At 45.3% G+C, this 18807-nt stretch overlaps 1 protein-coding gene across 1 annotated transcript in view; it reads left to right on the top strand.

Moving 5' to 3' along the window:
* LAMC1 (laminin subunit gamma 1) overlaps window positions 1-18807 on the top strand; it is a 119026-nt gene that overhangs the window by 90507 nt on the left and 9712 nt on the right. The window contains exons 12-23 of the mRNA XM_006211776.2: window positions 518-739; window positions 861-1049; window positions 6738-6983; window positions 7486-7639; window positions 8252-8394; window positions 9376-9554; window positions 10650-10806; window positions 14067-14272; window positions 14719-14798; window positions 16345-16482; window positions 17023-17167; window positions 18525-18674. Of these exons, the coding sequence (XP_006211838.2) occupies window positions 518-739; window positions 861-1049; window positions 6738-6983; window positions 7486-7639; window positions 8252-8394; window positions 9376-9554; window positions 10650-10806; window positions 14067-14272; window positions 14719-14798; window positions 16345-16482; window positions 17023-17167; window positions 18525-18674 (2009 nt within the window). The remainder of the gene's footprint in view (window positions 1-517; window positions 740-860; window positions 1050-6737; window positions 6984-7485; window positions 7640-8251; window positions 8395-9375; window positions 9555-10649; window positions 10807-14066; window positions 14273-14718; window positions 14799-16344; window positions 16483-17022; window positions 17168-18524; window positions 18675-18807) is intronic.

Raw genomic sequence — 18807 nt, 5'->3', positions numbered from 1 at the left:
TCAGAACTTGGCTACGTATCTTTGTGGCTTTATGCAGAGCCAAGAGCATGACCGAGTGGTTCCGGTCGACAAGTGCTTCTCCTGCTTTCTTACCCTGAACTCTGCAGTCAGTGCCTGCTTTGTGGCAAAGAGAACAAAAACATGGCTTCATGGCTACAGCCCGAAACCCTTCTTGTTCCCACATTCTTCTTTTGTCTCTTCCTGCCCCAGATTACTGCCTAATGCTTTTCATTTTTCACATTGGTGACTGAGAGAACTGTAAAATCCAACACATCTCCGTGTGTGTGTACATGCGTGCGCATGTGCTTAAAAAATGCAGATGTACTGGGCCGCCGTTCCACATGCTTGGCACCGAGTACCACCTGATTGTCCTAAATGCAGTTTCTGGTTGTCTCCTTCAGTAAATGCATTAAACTAATGGCTGATTGGCTCTGACACTCTTTAGCATTACTGACTTTTCGTGAGCTTTTGGAAGACGGAAGCCAGTTCAGTGTCCTCTTTTCTACGCCATACACAGGTGCTGGGTATTTGGATGACGTCACCCTGGCCAGTGCTCGCCCTGGGCCCGGGGTCCCTGCAGCTTGGGTGGAGTCCTGCACCTGTCCCGTGGGCTACAGAGGGCAGTTTTGTGAGTCGTGCCTCTCGGGTTACAGAAGAGAAACTCCGAGCCTCGGGCCATACAGTCCATGTGTGCTTTGTACCTGCAATGGACACAGTGAGACCTGTGACCCCGAGACAGGTGAGGAGGTGATCTTTGGGGGCTGCTAGACCTACGTTCTCCTTAGCGGCTGGGCAGGAAATGCTCATTGTCCTGCTTGCTCTCACCCTTGCCTGTTTCCTCACACCTGCTCTCCAAACAGGTGTCTGCAACTGCAGAGACAACACAGCCGGGCCTCACTGTGAGAGGTGCGGTGACGGCTACTACGGGGACTCCACCTTGGGCACCTCCTCGGACTGCCAGCCCTGCCCGTGTCCCGGGGGCTCCAGCTGTGCCGTCGTCCCGAAGACGCAGGAGGTGGTGTGCACCAGCTGCCCCACGGGCACCACCGGTACGCCTGCTCTTCTCGCAAAGGCACCTTGCGGGGAGGGCTTTGGAGCTTTTTGGATTTTCTTGCTTGGTTCAGTGATTGGTTTTCCTAGTAGGCAGAAGTTTTGTAGGAAACAGGTTTATTATGGATTCATAAAATGCGTATCAGACACTAATAATGATGGCTAACACGCTTGTGGCCAGGTGCTTCTCGAAACGTTTTAACGCCTGCTGCCTCTTCAGTCCTCACAACCCTCCGAAGTGGCTTCTTCTGTTGTCCCCAGGTGACAGCTAAGGAGACTGAGCACAGAGACGCTAAGTCACAGGTCCGAGGCTGGTCATCGGAGGAGCTGGAATTTCGGCCCAGGCATTTTGGCTCCAGAGATGATGGTCACTGTAATATCTTCTCCATTATAAGATGAGAATCAAAACTCGATTTTTAGATTGTGAGGCTGTCCTGGGATTCTTGATGTAAAGTGACAGTTTTACAGTTCTTTAAATTCTTTCTCTAAATTGTCCTTTCAGTGTATCAGAGCCTATCACCTTTAGTTGGGAAGAAATATTTTTATAGCTTTGGATAGACCTCTGTTCCCATTCTCTGAGTTTCTTTATTTTTGATAAGAACATGAAACTAGACCTTTCCTAGCTACTCAAGGAACTGCCTGTGCTGATTGACAGGAGACGGAGGCTCACTGGTGACCCTCGTCTCCCAGTGACGTAAGCCTCCGCATCGTGGGGAGGTTCTGGCCAGGCTTCGGATACAGCCTTGACTCTATTACCAGCTCTTTGGTCACAAGATAATGCTGCAAAACATGAACATAAGTGAAAAAAAAACAAAACAAAACACAGAGCTAATAATCTATCTCCTGAGTCTCGTCAAAACATTCTTTAATCATTGGGAAACATGAAGACGGTCCATCCTCCTTCCACTTCTCCCCGGCCCCCCACGCTGGGCATAAGGGCAGTGCCACACGGAGAAATCCAATCATTTGCTGAAGATGGTTGAGGAAATGAGTAGAAATTAGTGTAAAATTTCGTATTTTTGACTCGTTTCTGCTTTTTTTTTTTTTTTTAAAACAGCGGCCCAACAGGGTCTGTTACAGACAGTTTTCCAGCCTGTTCCCCACCACCCACCCCTGCACTTGTCACTCTCCCCCAGCCCTCCTGGGCATCTTGTAGTCCCTCCAGCGTGCCTGACTCTGGCCTGCCACATGCTGTCCTTTCCCCAGAGTGCTGACCTGACTCTCTCCTACCCAGATCTCGCTTTTCTTAGCCAACTCTGGTCTCTTCTGTGCGGTTGGGTTGAAACGTCCCTCCCCTGGGGTGGTTTTCTCAGTGAGTGCCCTGCCCTGCCCTGCCCTCCTGCCCCAGGTTCTCAGGGCCCTTTACTCTGCTACCACAGCGCGCAGTAGGCGTCCCACGGGCAGCGTCTGCTCTCGGAAGTGCTTAATAGAACATTCTGATGAGTGAGCCCTGTACTCATTCTGTGTCTCACTGGACAGGGAACTGAGACACCCGAGCATCGCAGAGTCGTTCTCCTGTCTTTACTAAACAGCACAAGTGGTGAAGTGACACTTCTGGGGGTGCTTTGTGGAGGGAGAGCGTGTCCTGTGGGAGATCTCAGAAAACGCCATAGACAGTCACGAATCAGGTGCTTCTCACACAGGACTTGTGAAATACACAGTTGATCCTTGAGCAGCACAGGTTTGAACTGCTCAGGTCAGAACTGCGTGGGTTCGCTTACACACGGGTTTTTTCAGTAGTAAGTGCTACAGTGTTGTGATCCGTGGTTGGTCGAACCCATGGATGCAGAGGAACTGCAGATAGAGGGAGGTGGCCAGCTGTAAGTTGCATATGGATTTTTTTTTACATTTTTTATTGATTCATAATCATTTTACAGTGTTGTGTCAAATTCCAGTGTTCAGCATGCATATGGATTTTTGACTAGCAGTCAACGCCTGCTTCGTTCAAGGGTCAGCTGTGTGTGTTTTGTTAGTTATCACCTGGCTTGAAGGGAATGACCCATAGCAGTGCTTGAGGACGTTAATTAGAACATAGAGGTCTGCGTGGAAACAGCACAGACCCACAGACCCTGTGAAAAATTATGCCATTGCTTCTCATGTTCCTATACGCTGCTGTACTTTTTTTCATAGAAGTTTTTAACAACTTGTTATTTCCATGTTTATGTATTTCTGCATTGCCTGTCTTCCCCCTCCACTCCTCCACCTGCAGCTTAAGCTCCAGGAGAGCAGGGACTTTTGTCTCAGAATAATGTTTGGCACATGTGTTTGTAAATATCTGTTGAATAATGAGTAGAGATCGCAGATACAAAGTAAGATGTTTCTCATGTAGACAGCTGTTGAAGACTGTGAGTAACTGCTGATAGTCACTGAGACCTTCACGCATGGTATGCTTATGCTTCTAAGTTAATACTGAAAACAGTCTTTTGAGATAAATTAGGAATAATCTATTTTCAATAAACTGTTTTGAGTGCATGGCTTTGGGCATATGAAGATGAATGAAGGATGGTCCCTAGTCTTCAGGGTCTGAAGGTGGGGAGGAAGGCACAGGTCATTTTAATACAGTGTGGTTAGTTTAGATGCAGGAATGCACACAAGATGCTAAAGGGGAAGAAAGATGCCTCTCCCAGTGCCGGAGGGGTAATGAGGGAAACCAAGGCTAAAAGAAGTCTGTGACTTACTCGAGGTCATGTAAGTAGGACTTGTATCTACATCCGAGACCCTAAGACAAAGGGGTAGACCAGCTGCACCCGCAGAGGACCCTTTGCAATGACAGCTTCTCACGGGCTACCATGTAGCTCTGTTTTAGGTTTTCCAGCAGATTTTTTATTAAGTTTTATTCAAAATAGGTTTTAAGACATTTTAAATATGGATCATATCTAGACTAGCTAAATTATCTGAAGAAAAAGCGGAACTGAAATGCTGTCTTAATTCTAATCTGGAGAAGGATAGCGGGTGAGTCTGGAACCTGTTTACATCGGAGGCAAGCAGTGCCGCTAGCGCCCTGCCTCCCTCAGCGTCCTGTGCCTTTGCCTAGTGCCCCGCCCCCAGCCACGCTTCCTGCTGCCGCGTCAGTGGGCCCTGCTGGCCAAACGCGGTGGTCGGTTTTCAGTGCTCGTCTGACCTGGTCGCTCAGCAACGCTGGGCGCTGTTGACTGACTGCTCGCTTTGCTCAACGTTTTTGTGACATTCCCCTCTCCTCGGCTCCTTCTGCCTCTCTTCTCTCCTCTTGGGTCTCCTTTGATCACTTCCGTTTCTCACCTGAGGACTCTCATGTCGTTTATATTCTCTCCTTAGGTGAGCAAATCTTACCTTTAGGCTTCAAAAACCCTTCTGTGCCTGCAACTGCAAAATCTGTCATTAGCCCTGACCTCGCTCTCTTGAGCACCGGCTGCCTACTTGGCAGCCCCGCCTGGATGGTGGGCTGGAAGCCTTCCATCTGCCCCTCCATATCCATTCTTCTCTCTCCACCCCGATGAGACCCACATGTGCTCCATCAAGTGGCAGCCTCCATTTTGAGTGCAGGTGATGGGAAGCACATGGAGATCAGAGAGGGAGGCAGGACGCTGAGGGCAGAGAATGTATTCCAAGGCCCCCTCTCTGTAGGGTCCCTGTGGTTTGGTGAACTTAAAGTTCTCAGCTCCTGGCAGATGGCCTTCTCCAGACAGTCCTCTGTTAAAGATAGAAACTCTTAAGTTTAAAGATAGAAACTCTTAAGTTCAGGTAACTTCCCTGTCCACCTACCCTCTGCGGCCGAGGTGACAGGGCCCTGCAGTCACCACCCCCGGTGCTACACTCTCCTTGTGGCTCCCCCGCACCTCCCCTTCCTTCTGTAGATGGTGTCTTTGTTAACTGCCCCCAAGTCTTGCAGATTTGAATGTGCCAAGTATTTTCTGTCATGATCTGGATTCAGATGGCTGAAAGGAATCCCACATTTAAGCCAATCCAAGCCGGAGCTTTGATTTTTCTCCATCCCTAACCCTGCTCTTTCCCCGGTCTTGCTCATCTCAGTAAAAAGCACTGCCATCCCCGTAGCTGCTCGGGCTGAAGTCCTAGGCTTGTCCTTGATCCTTCTCTCCTTCGTTTCTCAGGAGCAGCCAGCCAGCGTGTTCGCTGTTGCTCTCACTGCCACCTCCCTGGCCTACACCACTGTCGCCTCTCACCTGCTTCACTGTGCTCTCCTGCAGCCCGCTCTCCGTGCGGCAGCCAGAGCAGTCCCATGTGAACCAGACCTCCTCTCTTCACAGACCCTCTAACGACATCTCACTGCACTTTCATTCAGACCCGCATTCCTTACTGGGACCTTCATGGCTGGCTCTTCCTCCTGCCGCAAGGTCACCTTACCCTTCTGGAACACTCTTCCCTTGGATACTTAGTGGCTTGTTTCTTGTGTCTTTCCGTTGTTGTCCCAGTTGTCTCCTTACAGAGGCTTTCTCTAACCACCCACTGTAATGTAGCCACAACCCTGTCCCTCTGTCATGTGGCTCTCGTTTGTTTCTTTTTTTGGGGCGGGGCAGGAGGAGGTGGGTAATTAGGTTTATTTATTTATTTTTAGAGGAGGTTCTGGGGATTGAACCCAGGACCTTGTGCATGCTAAGCGTGCCCTCTACTACTTGAGCTGTACCCAGCCCCCCGTTTAACTTCTTGATGTGTGTCCCCGTCTGAAGTGATCTTGTTGGTCTCCCCCAGCTGCAGCATGAGCTTGGTGAGAGCAGGGAGCCTGTCCACCCCGTCCACTGCATCATCCCGACAGCCCGGAGCAGCGCCTGTGCACTGCAGAGGCTCAGCTGGTGTCTGTGGGGTGAACACACGAGCAAACCTCTGTTTCTACAAAAAGTTTAGGCTAATTCAGGCCCAGCTGGCTACGGAGATACCAAGAACTTGAGCTAATAATGGTGGGAAAGTGGAAAAGGGAGGAGGAGCAGTGAGTTTAGTACAGTGGAGAGCACCTGAGTTCCAGCTCTGTCCCTTTTACTATGAGCTGTTTGGTTGTGGGCACGTTTCTCAGCCTGTCTGTTCCCTTAGCTGTGACAGAAGCGAGCAGCAGGTGGTGCTCGCCAGGTTCCTCTGTGTGCTAGCGGACACTGCTCAAACGAGGATTAGCACCTGCCTTTTGTTTTCTTGGAGAATGATGCTGTTCTCCCTGTTGTGTAAGAAATTTGTTATATCAAGAGTCATCCTTTGGTGGTGGGGGGTTATAGCTCAAGTGGTAGAGCGAATGCTCAGCACACAAGAGGTCCTGGGTTCAGTCCCCAGTACTTCCTCCAAACAGAAATAAATCAGTAAACTAAAAAAAAAGTCATCTTTCATTCTTCTTAATATTATCAACAGAAACAGACATAGATGAACGTGCCCGCCCCTGGGACTGGTGAGGCTCATAAACCCCGAGTCGGACCCATTTACAAAGCACTCTTAGTGCTTGACTTCAGTTAATCCTCAAAACGGCTAAAGCGAAGTAGGCAGACCAGGTGTTGTCTTCACAGTAAGGAAATGGAGAGGTGTCCAGGGTCACCCTGTTGGTCTGGCCCGGCGCCAGGACTGCCGCTCCGGTCCCCTGCTCTCTGGGCTGGTGCCACATCCGCTGCACCCGGGTGCCCCACATCTGATGGTGACTCCAGACTGTTTGTAACCAGTAGCACTAGAGACACCCAAGGCCTCTCTTTCATGACATCAGATTGTCTCGTTCTCAGGTAAGAGATGTGAGCTCTGCGATGACGGCTACTTCGGAGACCCTCTGGGTAGGGACGGCCCCGTGAGGCTCTGCCGCCTGTGCCAGTGCAACGACAACATCGACCCCAACGCGGTCGGCAATTGCAACCGCCTGACGGGCGAGTGCCTCAAGTGCATCCACAACACCGCCGGCTTCTACTGTGACCGGTGCAAAGACGGGTTCTTTGGAAACCCCCTGGCTCCCAGTCCAGCAGACAAATGCAAAGGTACTCCGCCGTCGGCCCGCTTCTGCCACAGTTACTCTCGCTCATCCTTGGAACCCATCGCACGGCCTCTTTCCAGGTCTACCGTAGTCGGGTCTAACGCAGCGCTGTTCAGTAGCACCTCGGTGCGAACCACTTACGTAACTTAAATTTTTCTAGTACACACGGTAAAATACAGAGAAACGGGCAAAATCAATTTTAATACTATGTTTTATTTAACCTAATATAGCCAACATTATCATCTCAACAAGTAATCAGTAAAAAAAATTGTTGAGGTATATGTTCTTCTGTTCCCCCACCAAGTCTTCACAGTCCAGCACGTGTTTCACATTTACGGCACGTCTCAGTTCAGACCGGCCACGTTTCAGGTGCTCAGTAGCCACCGGTGGCCAGTGGTCACTGTATTGGACAGTGCAAGTCTAAAGAATCTGTTCGTGTCATCTGTTCCTGACTGTTTCTCTTGGGTGACGTGCATCTTTTCGCCATCCCTGTCTTGCTGCCTCAGCCTGCGACTGCAACCCCTACGGGACTGCGAAGCAGCAGAGCAGCTGTAACCCTGTGACCGGGCAGTGTGAGTGTCTGCCGCACGTGACCGGCCGGGACTGCGGGGCTTGTGACCCTGGATTCTACAACCTGCAGAGCGGGCGGGGCTGCGAGAGGTGAGGCGGCCGGTGCCTTTGGTGCAAAGCAATCTTTGCTTTTTTATTGTCAGAGACGAAGTTTTGCGAGTTACATTCCATAGTTGGCTTGACTTTGTTCAGGAATTATTTGAGTGCTTAAAATAGGCAAGGCACCCTTAGAGTCAATATACTGGAGGGTTGTAATTAAGGAGTGGGAGGAAAGAGGGGAATGCGGTGGCACCAGCTGCGTCAGTCACCTGAGCAAGATTTTTAAAAAATGCAAATTGCAAGGTCCTTTCTGAGATGCTTGGAATTAGACCTTCTAGGGTGCCAGCTGTCTGGAAATTCATGTTTTCAAAGCTCCCGTTCAGTACCCATGGGGGGCCAGATTGGAGAGCCACTCGTCGTGGTTTTAGTACTGGAATAACGGTATTTGTGTGGATTTGGTTAGAAAAAGAAGTTCTGAATAGAACTCATCAAAATTCCTTGAACCTCAGGGGCTTAATAACCCTTAACAGCTGTCTTAATAGCCCTTAACGTTCTGTTTTCTAAAACGAATTACATCAGTCCTGTGCTGAAAGGGGGGGAAAATAGAAAGGATTGCTTCAAGTCTATTTTTCTTACCTGAGGAATGTCATGTGTTCATTTCAGGTGTGACTGCCATGCGCTGGGTTCCACCAACGGGCAGTGTGACATCCGCACTGGCCAGTGTGAGTGCCAGCCTGGCATCACCGGTCAGCACTGTGAGCTCTGCGAGGGCAACCACTTCGGGTTTGGACCGGAAGGCTGCAAACGTAAGGGGTGTGGGTGGCGTGGAACCCTAACTAGGTCTCCTCTAGCTCCAGCTAGAGCTGTGAGTCCAGGGAGGGCTTGAGCAGTCTCGGTCAGGCTGCCCGGCTCCCAGTCAGGGCTGTACCTAAATCATCATAGACGCTTCCCGCAAGGAATAGTGGCCGTTTCTAAAACTCAGAGGGCTCAAAGCCTCTCCAGTTTCTTTGCAACTACCCTATTTATGTCTTCTTTTATGGTGTTTCTGATTCTTTCTTTCTTCTAGTCTTTTATTTTTCCAAATGATTACCCCTTGATGACTGAGCCTTCCCCTTAATGAAGCTTCTACATCGATCACATTCTTAGCGCAGATAATGAAGCAGTTTGAGGGATTCTGCGCAGATGTGTTTGTTGACGCACTGGCTGCAGTTGCTTCCCACCCCTGGGGCCCTTTTGGTGCGGTTACTTGTCCACATCTGCTGCTCCTTGGCATAAACACTTGCCTGGAACTAGGCCGTGGAACAGTTTGGTTTTTGCTTTCTGAATTCCTTCATTTCTCCTGTGGAATGTAGCATAAGTCATTGACTCTGTTCAGAGAGCAAAGTGGGTAAACAAACTATAAAATAATGCAAAATAAGCATGAGCATTTGGGTTTTCTATTTCCTTGGTGGGAGAAGAATTAAATGGTGTAGAGATGAATTTCTGAAGTGCGTGGGAAGGGCACTGATGAGTTTAATAGACTAATTTCTGTAATTATTCAGTCACATGAAATGTACCCCCTCCAAAGGGTGCCCAGTTTACTTTAAAATTCGCTTTTGTTTAAAAAAATTCTGTCTTCTCTGCTAAGCAGATTTAACCATTTAAATTCTCCTAAATCAGCCTGTTTTTCGAAAGGGGTCTACTTACAATGATAGTGCAGTTGGCTTAGTGATATCACTCTGAGTTAAAAGAAAATGCACTTTTCCCTCCTTTTCCTTACCATGTGCCCTCTTCCCTCTATTCCGCAGCCTGTGACTGCCATCCTGAGGGGTCTGTCTCCCTCCAGTGCAAAGACGATGGTCGGTGTGAATGCAGAGAAGGCTTTGTGGGGAGTCGCTGTGACCAGTGTGAAGAGAACTATTTCTACAACCGGTCTTGGCCCGGCTGCCAGGAATGCCCCGCTTGTTACCGGCTGGTGAAGGATAAGGTCAGCTGTCAGCAGTGCACGCGTCCCTTCCTTCAGCAGACCCTGAGCGGGCGCTCCCGGTGCTCTAAGCCCTAGGGGAGAAGCGGTGAACAAGATAGACACAGCCCTTGTTCCCAAAGACTCAAGTTCCAGTTGAGAGACAAGTAATAAAAACTAAAGAAATGCCAGCTGAGATAAGTGCTAGCGAGAATACAAACAGAGACTGAGTGGGGAGGGCTACGTTCTAGAAAGCCTGTAGGGGAGCTCACTGCGGGTGAGGTCTTAAGGACGAGAAGCAGCAAGCCTGGGAGAAGGGGCGCTGGGCTGTCCAGGCAGGGGAGCGTGGAGAGTGGACACCTCGCAGCTGGAGGCTGTCTGGAGCCTCTGAATGAGGAGGGAGGGGTTGGTGATCAGACTGGAGAGGTTGGAAGAGACAGCTTACGTGGTACCACGTTGCCCAGAGTAAGGACTTCAGGTTTTATTCCACATCTAGTGAGAGTGCACTGAAGCGCTTTAAGCTAGCAAATCCCGTTTATATTTTAAGAAGAGCACTCTCCTGTGTGAAGATTGATGGTTAGGAGCGAGGCAAAGCGGGAGCTGCAGATTGAATTGAATAAATATGTGCGTTCAGCGAGGCAGGGCACGAGAAGGGGCAAGGACAGGGAAGGAGAAGAATCGAGGATGGATCTTGGGTTTTTGGTTAAAGTGGCTGGAGACGTTACTTACTGAGATGGAAACTCAGAGAATACACATTTAAGAGGGAAAAAACCAAAGGTGTAGTTCTGGATGTGAAGTTGAGAACACCTATCAGAGAGCCAAGTGAAGACATCAGGGAGGTGATCTCAAGCACAGGGGAGAGGGCAAGACTGGAGAATTAGCGGCATGTAGAGTTTAAAGTCAGAGGAATCAGCCTGAGAGTTTTTCTTCTGAAGCCAGAGAACTCTATGAGGAAAAACTACCCACATTATCTGATTGGAAGCAGACGCAGCAGGAGTGTGCAGACCTCCGTGTCTGTGGAGGGCGCCTGTGGTTGTGATTGCTGTAGGCGGTGCTGTCGTGCTCCTCAGGGATGTTCCTGCCTCCTACCTTTCCCTTTTCTTCCTTCATCATGTTTAGGTCGCTGATCACCGAGCAAAACTCCAGGAGCTAGAGAATCTCATTGCAAACCTGGGAACTGGGGATGAGATGGTGACAGATCAAGCCTTCGAGGACAGACTAAAGGAAGCAGAGAGAGAGGTTACGGACCTTCTTCGTGAGGCCCAGGATGTCAAAGGTACACATGATTAAACAAGTGGGTAGTTTCTGTGAGACAGTCCATCTTCAGATGTGGCTCCTGATTCAGGGTGACTCAAGATGGCTTTATAAAATTATTTCTCAATTTTTAAACTATGTTTAGAATATGAATTATTTTTTTAAACATGTAAAAAAGAGCCTGTCAACTTAAAATGTTTTAAGATATACTAAGCATAAATGATTCTCTTGACATGCCAGAAACTATAAGATGTTAAAATTCCAAGCATTTTATAAATCCATTCCATTACCAAGTGTTTTAAAATAGTTTTTAAAAAGCCATTTAAAGTATGTGTTTTGGATGTGCATTATTTTAAGCAAAAAGTTTGAACGTTGATTTTTGGTCATTCTGGTGAGTGAGCATGTATCTTAACGCACTGCTTTATTTCCTTAGAAAGGACTCTTAAGGAAAAATTGTGGTCTTCAAGCACTGATTGAACAGCTAGCTATGAAATATGTAATAGTATTTATGAAAGTAAATATTAGAAATTAGCATCTGCTTATGATATTCTCTGTTTAATTAGTGAACAAATGTGCTAATAACATATGAAAGTATATACGTTATACTTTATACACATATTTAATGTCCTTGCAATTAGATGGATTAGTCTTCTGTACTTTTATCTTATGGGACTGAAAGTCAGCAGAAAAAGGGTGGTCTTTAGATTTAGGAAACTATTTTAAAACACTGACTTTAAAATTAACTGTTTTTTAAACTTTGAAAATTAAAAATGTTATTTTAAGTGATTTGTTTGATTTTTAAATGGCTGTAAAATTTTATTTTTTATTTCTTACTCTCTGAATTCAGCTTCTTTTCTAAATTTGGACAAGCCCTTTTCTGCATTACTGTGCGCCTGTAGCATGCCAGGCGTTGTGCTGAACAGCAGTAAGGAAAAGGTGACTCCTATCAGAGTGCTCACTGCGGGGCCACGGTCATCTTTGTTTTGGGGTTTCCCATCATCGAGATACAGGTGCTCACCAGATACTCAGTACATTTGCGTTAACATTAATACACCCGGGCCTGCAGTGATCAACTTCCCTGTTAAGTGTGTGACTGTCTCTCCATGTGGAGTTAGAGAAGTCCTCTTGTCAGAGTACAGGTCAGCAAAACGTAATGTGTCGCTTGTTTCTTGTTGTAAAATATCCCTGATATACAGAATTCCGATTTTGTAAAATTAGGGAAGTGGAGAGGGAAGTGACTCGGTGTATCTGGTTTGGGCCAGTTTGTTTAATCTTTATAGGTGAGTCCAGAAATTGTTCTATGAGGTAGCTTTTTAAAAACTGAAAAATGAAAAGAGGTCAAACACTTATATTTTTGGCTTTGGTGGTGGTTACATTTTAAGTCTTAAAATAGATTTATAAGAATTTAAATATTTCTTGTTCTATATAAACAGTGGTAGGATTTTTTTTAGGATGTTCATTTTCAGCCACAAACTTGGACACACATTTTTCCATTAATGTAGTCTCTTGTAACAACAAATTCACATCTGTCCCGCCATATCCGTTGAAGAATTGAACGTGAGTTTATCATTCTTCAGTGCCGATCAGCTCACCTGAGAGGCGGGGTTTGGCATGCGGCTCTGGCGCCAGCACCATCGCACCTGGGCATAGTCGGGGGCGAGAAAGGGAACCACTCCTCCAGGCTCACACATCAGTGCAGCCCCGGCTACTCCGAGCTCCCCAAGCTCTTTCCTCTCCCCAAGCAGGTGACTCTGTTGGACGGAAGCTCTGACAGAAGCCCTGGCCACCGTACCTCCCCCGAGCCACCTGAAAGGTGGGGTGCATGATGGGCTGCTGCTTCTGACAGCTTGGGGAGCTCCACAGTGAGACTGGGGTTGAGATACCTTCCCACTAAGACCTGATTCATGGAGCTCCTGACTGACTCTTCCTACTTAGGTTCAGACTAGCCAAGAGTCCAGATATCTTCATTAAGATTTTTCTGTTCAGTCTTCATTTGTAGTTTAAGTTGGTTTAAACTGTTTGTTCTGCAGTCTTGAAAGGAGATGATATGGTGCAGTTGGGTCTTGCAGTGAGACACTTGGAATTAGAGGCTTTGAAGGGTCCCACTTAGGTTATCCCTTCCCCTTTCAGGATACTGTTGTTTCTCTAAAGAACTGGCCAGAGGGATCGCTGTCTGGTACCTTCCTGACGGTCCGAAGGGAAGGGGCTTCTGTAACATCATTGGCTACTCATGCTTCCTAATTCTAAGTGATTTTCTATGATTTCAACTTGTTTTTATGTTTTGTATTTTCTTTAAAAATCCTTAGATTATCAAAGAATTGTTTAAATAATCATCTGAGCAGGGCCATTTTATACAGTTAGGTGAGAATTTTTCAGTCCACCAACTTTGCACGTGGCCCTGCTTTTCCCAAACGTGTATTCATCCTTATTGATCTTAAGTTTGACCTTCCATCTCTTTTACATTCTTTGGGAAATTTGGACGCCAACCCTGAGCATCATGTTGAAATTAGAACTGTTCAAATTTGAATAGAACTGACTTAATGGTCTTTTGTACATTAATATAACTTTATGACACATGAAAATTTTAATGTCATAATTATATTTGCATGGGCTTTATATTTATCTTTTGATTTATTAGGACCGAGGCATGAGCTGTAAGTTGAATGGGCGTAATTAATAAAGAATAATTTGAAGAACTATTCAAAAGCAGAAATCAATTTGAAAGAAATTACATGGAGGTGCCAGGGGGGTAGGGAGTGGCAGCGAGAGTCTATCTTGTTTAAAATACAACATGAATGTAATGTGCCATCTGTCAACATTTGTTTTGAACCTATTTTTTTTCCTAGTGACAAAAATGTCTATCTCTCAGGACTAGTGGTGCTTTTAATAACATTGTATTTTGATGATTAAATCTTGCATATGCTGGCATATCAAAGTCTTTCCTTCATCAGACGTTTTTTTGAGTGTCTTCTCTTTGCTGGTCACTGTGTAAGACTAGGGGTACAGTGATGAGTAAGAAAGAGGAACACATGGTCAAGTGGGAGAGACAGTATGTTAGTCTCCAGTTAAGTACGGTTGGAGACCCTGGGTTGACTGTAACCACAGAGGTGCTCCTGGGAGCAGTGGAGACAGACCAGCTCTGCCAGCGGGCTTGGGGAAGACTTGTCAGAAAGGTGCTGTGTCTGAAATGGTAAAGACAAGTAGTGCCTCAGAGTTCATGTGAGATGATATATTCCCCCGCTTCAGATCATTTATGGACTTTCTTCTGCACTACTATTGCAGATGTAGACCAAAATTTGATGGATCGCCTTCAGAGAGTGAATAACACCTTATCCAGCCAAATTAGCCGTTTACAGAATATCCGGAATACCATTGAAGAGACTGGAAACTTGGCGGAACAAGCACGTTCCCGGGTAGAAAGCACAGAGCAGTTGATTGAAATCGCGTCCAGAGAACTTGAGAAAGCAAAGATTGCCATTGCCAACGTGGTGAGTGATTGTGGTGGCAGGGGAGGGGGCCCCCTGGTAATTTGTAGCAAGTCTGTTCCTGGCAGTGGAGTGCTTCTTCAGCTCAGTTGACTCCTTTTGTCTTTGTATTTGTCTCTAAACATGGAACAAGAAAGCCACATTGCTCATAGTTGCCCCGAAATAGTTAATCAGGAACTGGATTAAAACCAGCGGATATCTGGGTCCCTTCTCTAGCCTTGTTCCTTCTGTGGCACCAGGCAACTTAAGCTTCCTTTATTCTTTGCTGGAAATAGAAATAATAATCTGCAATCAAGGATGCTGATAATTAAGTAAAGAACTCTGAAATTAAGAGGAGGCTTTTTAATTTTTTTTCGCTAAATAACCCTAATAAAAACTCAGTTTTGGCACTTGCTTCATTCAAGTGTTTCATTCCTTTGAGATTAGTGCTTTGTTTATTTCCTCTTTAGTCGATCACTCAGCCAGAGTCCACCGGGGACCCAAACAACATGACCCTCCTGGCAGAGGAAGCGCGGAAGCTTGCTGAACGGTAACCTCCAGATTCCGGTTTAACGGTTGAGTTATGGCTGTCATTACAGTGTATACACACCTGTTGTCCCTTCCTGTACCCAAGACACTTTGGACAGAAGCCACTTTTGCAAAGTTTGCTCTTTTTTTCCTGAAATGTAATCAGCTACCTGGTACTGTTTTCTTCCCTTTGCTTTGAAATTAGAACATTTACTTTGAATGTTAGAATATGATGGTTTGGAGGAAAATTTCGTTTGCGCATCTAAGGAAAACCATAACACTTAGGTTTTTAATTTTGAAACCTTAAAATTAGTAGACAATAAAGAAGCTCAGTAGAATTCAGTTATGATTATTTTTAAGTTTTAGATTTTTAATGTTTAATTTTTAAGTTTCAACAGAACACACTGAATAACCCATAGTACATTTTGAAAATCAGCAAAAGAAACAGATTGCTTCATTCCTGATCAGATGTAAGGTATTTCTTGAGAAGACTTTAGATTGTAGGGGTCATCAAGGTAGAGAATTTTTTTTTTAAAAAACAAGTTGTTAAAATGTAGGGTCCATGAAGGCAGGCTTTTTTGTATGTTTTATTCACTGCTGAAGTCCCAGTGCTTAAGACAATGTCTGGCGTACAGTTAGTACTCAATAAATGTTTACTGGCTGGACTGCAGAGCAGCTGGTAGACCTCATGGATCTGGGGTGCTTAAGTAAACTTGATGTTAGAATTTTAGCCTCAGTGTCCGAGCAGTTACGTTGGCTTCTTGCTTTAACGTGTGCTTTCCTTCTGTTCTTTGTAAATCTGAGTGTGTGAGCTGTTGTAATTTAGTTTATAGATTATTCATGTTTGCATAGCTGGAGCTTCTGATTAGCAGAAGACAGCTGAAAACATTACAGAAAGCTCCCAAGAAAATTAGGTCTTGGAGATAAATTAATAGCGGTGTACTTAATACATGAATTTTGAAGGAACATTTATCATGCCAAAAAGAACGGCCACATATTGCAGTGTGCCAATGTAACACGAAATTTTAGAACTGAAACAAAAACGTTAGCGGTGACTTAGCTGAAGTGCACGATTTGTCTGGAGCCCTGTTGGCATGTTCTTTGCCATTTGGTGTTAAGTTGCTCTTCCTGGCCAGCAGTTTGGTTCCATGTGAGAAATCTGAGTAGTCAGAGCTGTTTCAAGACTAGGTAGTAACTGAACCAGAGTAGCGATTAAAAGCTGAGGTCTGGATTTGTGTCTGAGAGAAATAAGTTCTTGCTAGCATACACAGTTTTATACGTAAGTTACTCTTAATTATATTTAAAAGTAATTTTTGAAGAAATACAAACATTTGTTCCTTATAAATGTTGTGCCATTAATTTTCTTGGAAAATACCATTCTCAGCTTACAGAATGCTATTTAAAAACTCAGCCTCAGTTTCAACGATTGCAAAATTCCAAATTCACAGGATGTTCCAATACTTGCAGAACTCTGCCCACATTAGTACACGTGTGTAATAAGGTAAGCGTCACCTGAATTCCACTGCTTTCTCTGTTCCATGGTCTGTGTTTCCTTTTATGTTATGCAGCCATAAACAAGAAGCTGATGACATTGTACGGGTGGCAATGACAGCTAATGATACATCCACTGAGGCATATAATCTGCTTTTGAGGACGCTGGCAGGAGAAAATCAAACAGCATTTGAGATTGAAGAGCTTAATAGAAAGTGAGTGTAATTTAAAAGTAGCTTATAGCCCTTCCGTTGTTCTCGTCAGTAATACCGGTTCAACGAAAAATTAAATGCCGGTGAATTCAGGCCATGCAGTAAGATTTCTTTGTTAGTCATGCTTTTGAAATGATGCAGTAATTAGAACAAGGGATGCAGAGCCGCAGAGGTTTTATTTGATATGGTTACTCCATCAGCAGAGAATGGTAACAAGACTTGCCATGATGCTTAAAATTCTGCATAAAGGAAAAAAGGAAAAAAAATGTCCTAGAGTCAGTAGAGAAAATATACTTGAGTTACAAATATTTAAAAGGTCTCCGAAATAAGAAAGCATGTGGTAAACCATACGCTATAAATAGAAGTGATGAGATGAAATATAAATTTAAGCTATATTGATATTGAATAATAACATTTTAATATAGCATTTCTTTGAGATTTTGGAAATACTGTCACAGTGACTTAAACTAGAATGAATGTGGTTAACATTAAGATGCTAAAAGCAACTAAGGTTTTCATTAAATCACATCTGTTGTTCCTTAGGTATGAACAAGCAAAGAACATCTCTCAGGATCTGGAGAAGCAAGCTGCCCGAGTACACGAGGAGGCCAAGAAGGCTGGGGATAAAGCCGTGGAGATCTACGCCAGCGTCGCGCAGCTGAGTGCCGTGGACTCGGAAGCACTGGAGGTACGGGGCTGACGGCCCGTGTGTGCAGGCGCTGGTGGCCACTGCGCCCCCGCCCACGGCCCCTCCCTCTCCCCACCGCACCCCTCAGTCTGGGCAGGGGCCCTTCTGTCACCTCCTCAGTCCTCTGAGTGACTCACGGTAAAGTTGAGTTCTAGTTTAGACATGTTAATTGAACCTGTTGAAGTTGGAAAGAAAAGTCCTGTAATTATAAACATTAAAGAGAGAACAGGAGCCAAGATCGTGGAGCAGAGAGACGCGCAGCTCGCCCTCACCCGCAAATACACCAAGAATTATATCTGCAGACCCACTGAGTCTCACAGAGCACCTGCTCTCTGGCAGAGGGTCTCTCGTTTCAAAATGCAGGAGGATTCTGACAAAATCCGATAAACAGCAAGTTCATACTGCACAGGAACCACATTCAATAACTTGTAGTAACGTGTAGTTAAAAAGAATATGAAAATGAATATATGTCTGCTCCTATATGACTGAAGCCCTGTGCTGTGCCCCAGAAATCGACACGACATTGTAAACTGTCTATACTTCAATCAAAATATATTAAAAAAAAAATAAAATTTTAAATAAAATAAACATTAAATAGTAATGTCTCCTTTAGTGATATGAATCATCACTCCTAAATCTTGAATATAAATTCAGATTATAATATATTTAAATTAAAGCACAGTACACCCAGTTCGTTACTCCCAGGCACTATCTGGTTTTGAACAAGAACGAAAGAAAGGAGAATCTCTTAAATGAAAGAACTGTATCAGGAAGCTTTGGGGCAAGTGAAATACTTGGGGACTGGTAGTAGTTAATTTCATCTGCACTTTAATCGTGACTCTTCCTACCGGGTTCTCTATAAATCGTGTACTTTTTACATTCAGTTTAAAAATGTATCACTTCTTACGTCTGAGGTGCTGGCTTGGTTTTTACTGTAAAGGTTTAGGTCTCCAGACATGTTCATACTGTTACGATTCCACATATTTGGAATTTGACAATAGGCAACCTAATCCGTGGTGATAAAAACCAGCCCAGTGGCAGCTGCGTTGTCGGAAAGGTGGGTGTGGAAACTGACTGGAAAAAGATACAAGGGAATTTCCTGGGTGGAAATATGCTGTCTCTTGATTGGAGTGTTGGTTACACAGGTGAATACGTTTGTGAAAACTCATCAAACTGAGTGTTATGATTTCACTGTGTGTAAAGTATGCCTCCATTTTTTATAAAAGGGCCATAATATCTCAATCTGTGCCCTTCTTTTTAAAGTACCTACTAAGTATTACAGAGTTATACGAAGCCTGCCTTTTCATCAGTTTAGTTGCTTTGCCTGAAATGTCATGATTTTACTTGCTTTTCACAGAATGAGGCAAATAAAATAAAGAAGGAAGCTGAGGATCTGGATCGTCTGATTGACCAGAAGTTAAAAGATTATGAGGACCTCAGAGAGGACATGAGAGGGAAGGAATTTGAAGTAAAGAACCTTCTGGAGAAAGGAAAGACTGAACAGCAGGTTGGTTTGCTTGGCAAGTGGCTTCATTTCTTGAGGCGAGAATGGAAAGCGTCCAGCTGTAAGCTGTGTCTGCAGTGTTACCACAGCCGGAGAAGCAGCGAAGCACGGAGTATTCCAGGAGGGCCCCCCGCTG

The sequence above is a fragment of the Vicugna pacos genome, chromosome 21, assembly GCF_048564905.1.
Source record: "Vicugna pacos chromosome 21, VicPac4, whole genome shotgun sequence".
In the NCBI taxonomy this organism is placed as follows: domain Eukaryota; kingdom Metazoa; phylum Chordata; class Mammalia; order Artiodactyla; family Camelidae; genus Vicugna; species Vicugna pacos.
The sequence above is the reverse complement of the archived record's forward strand: the minus strand, read 5'-3'. Positions and strand labels throughout refer to the sequence as shown.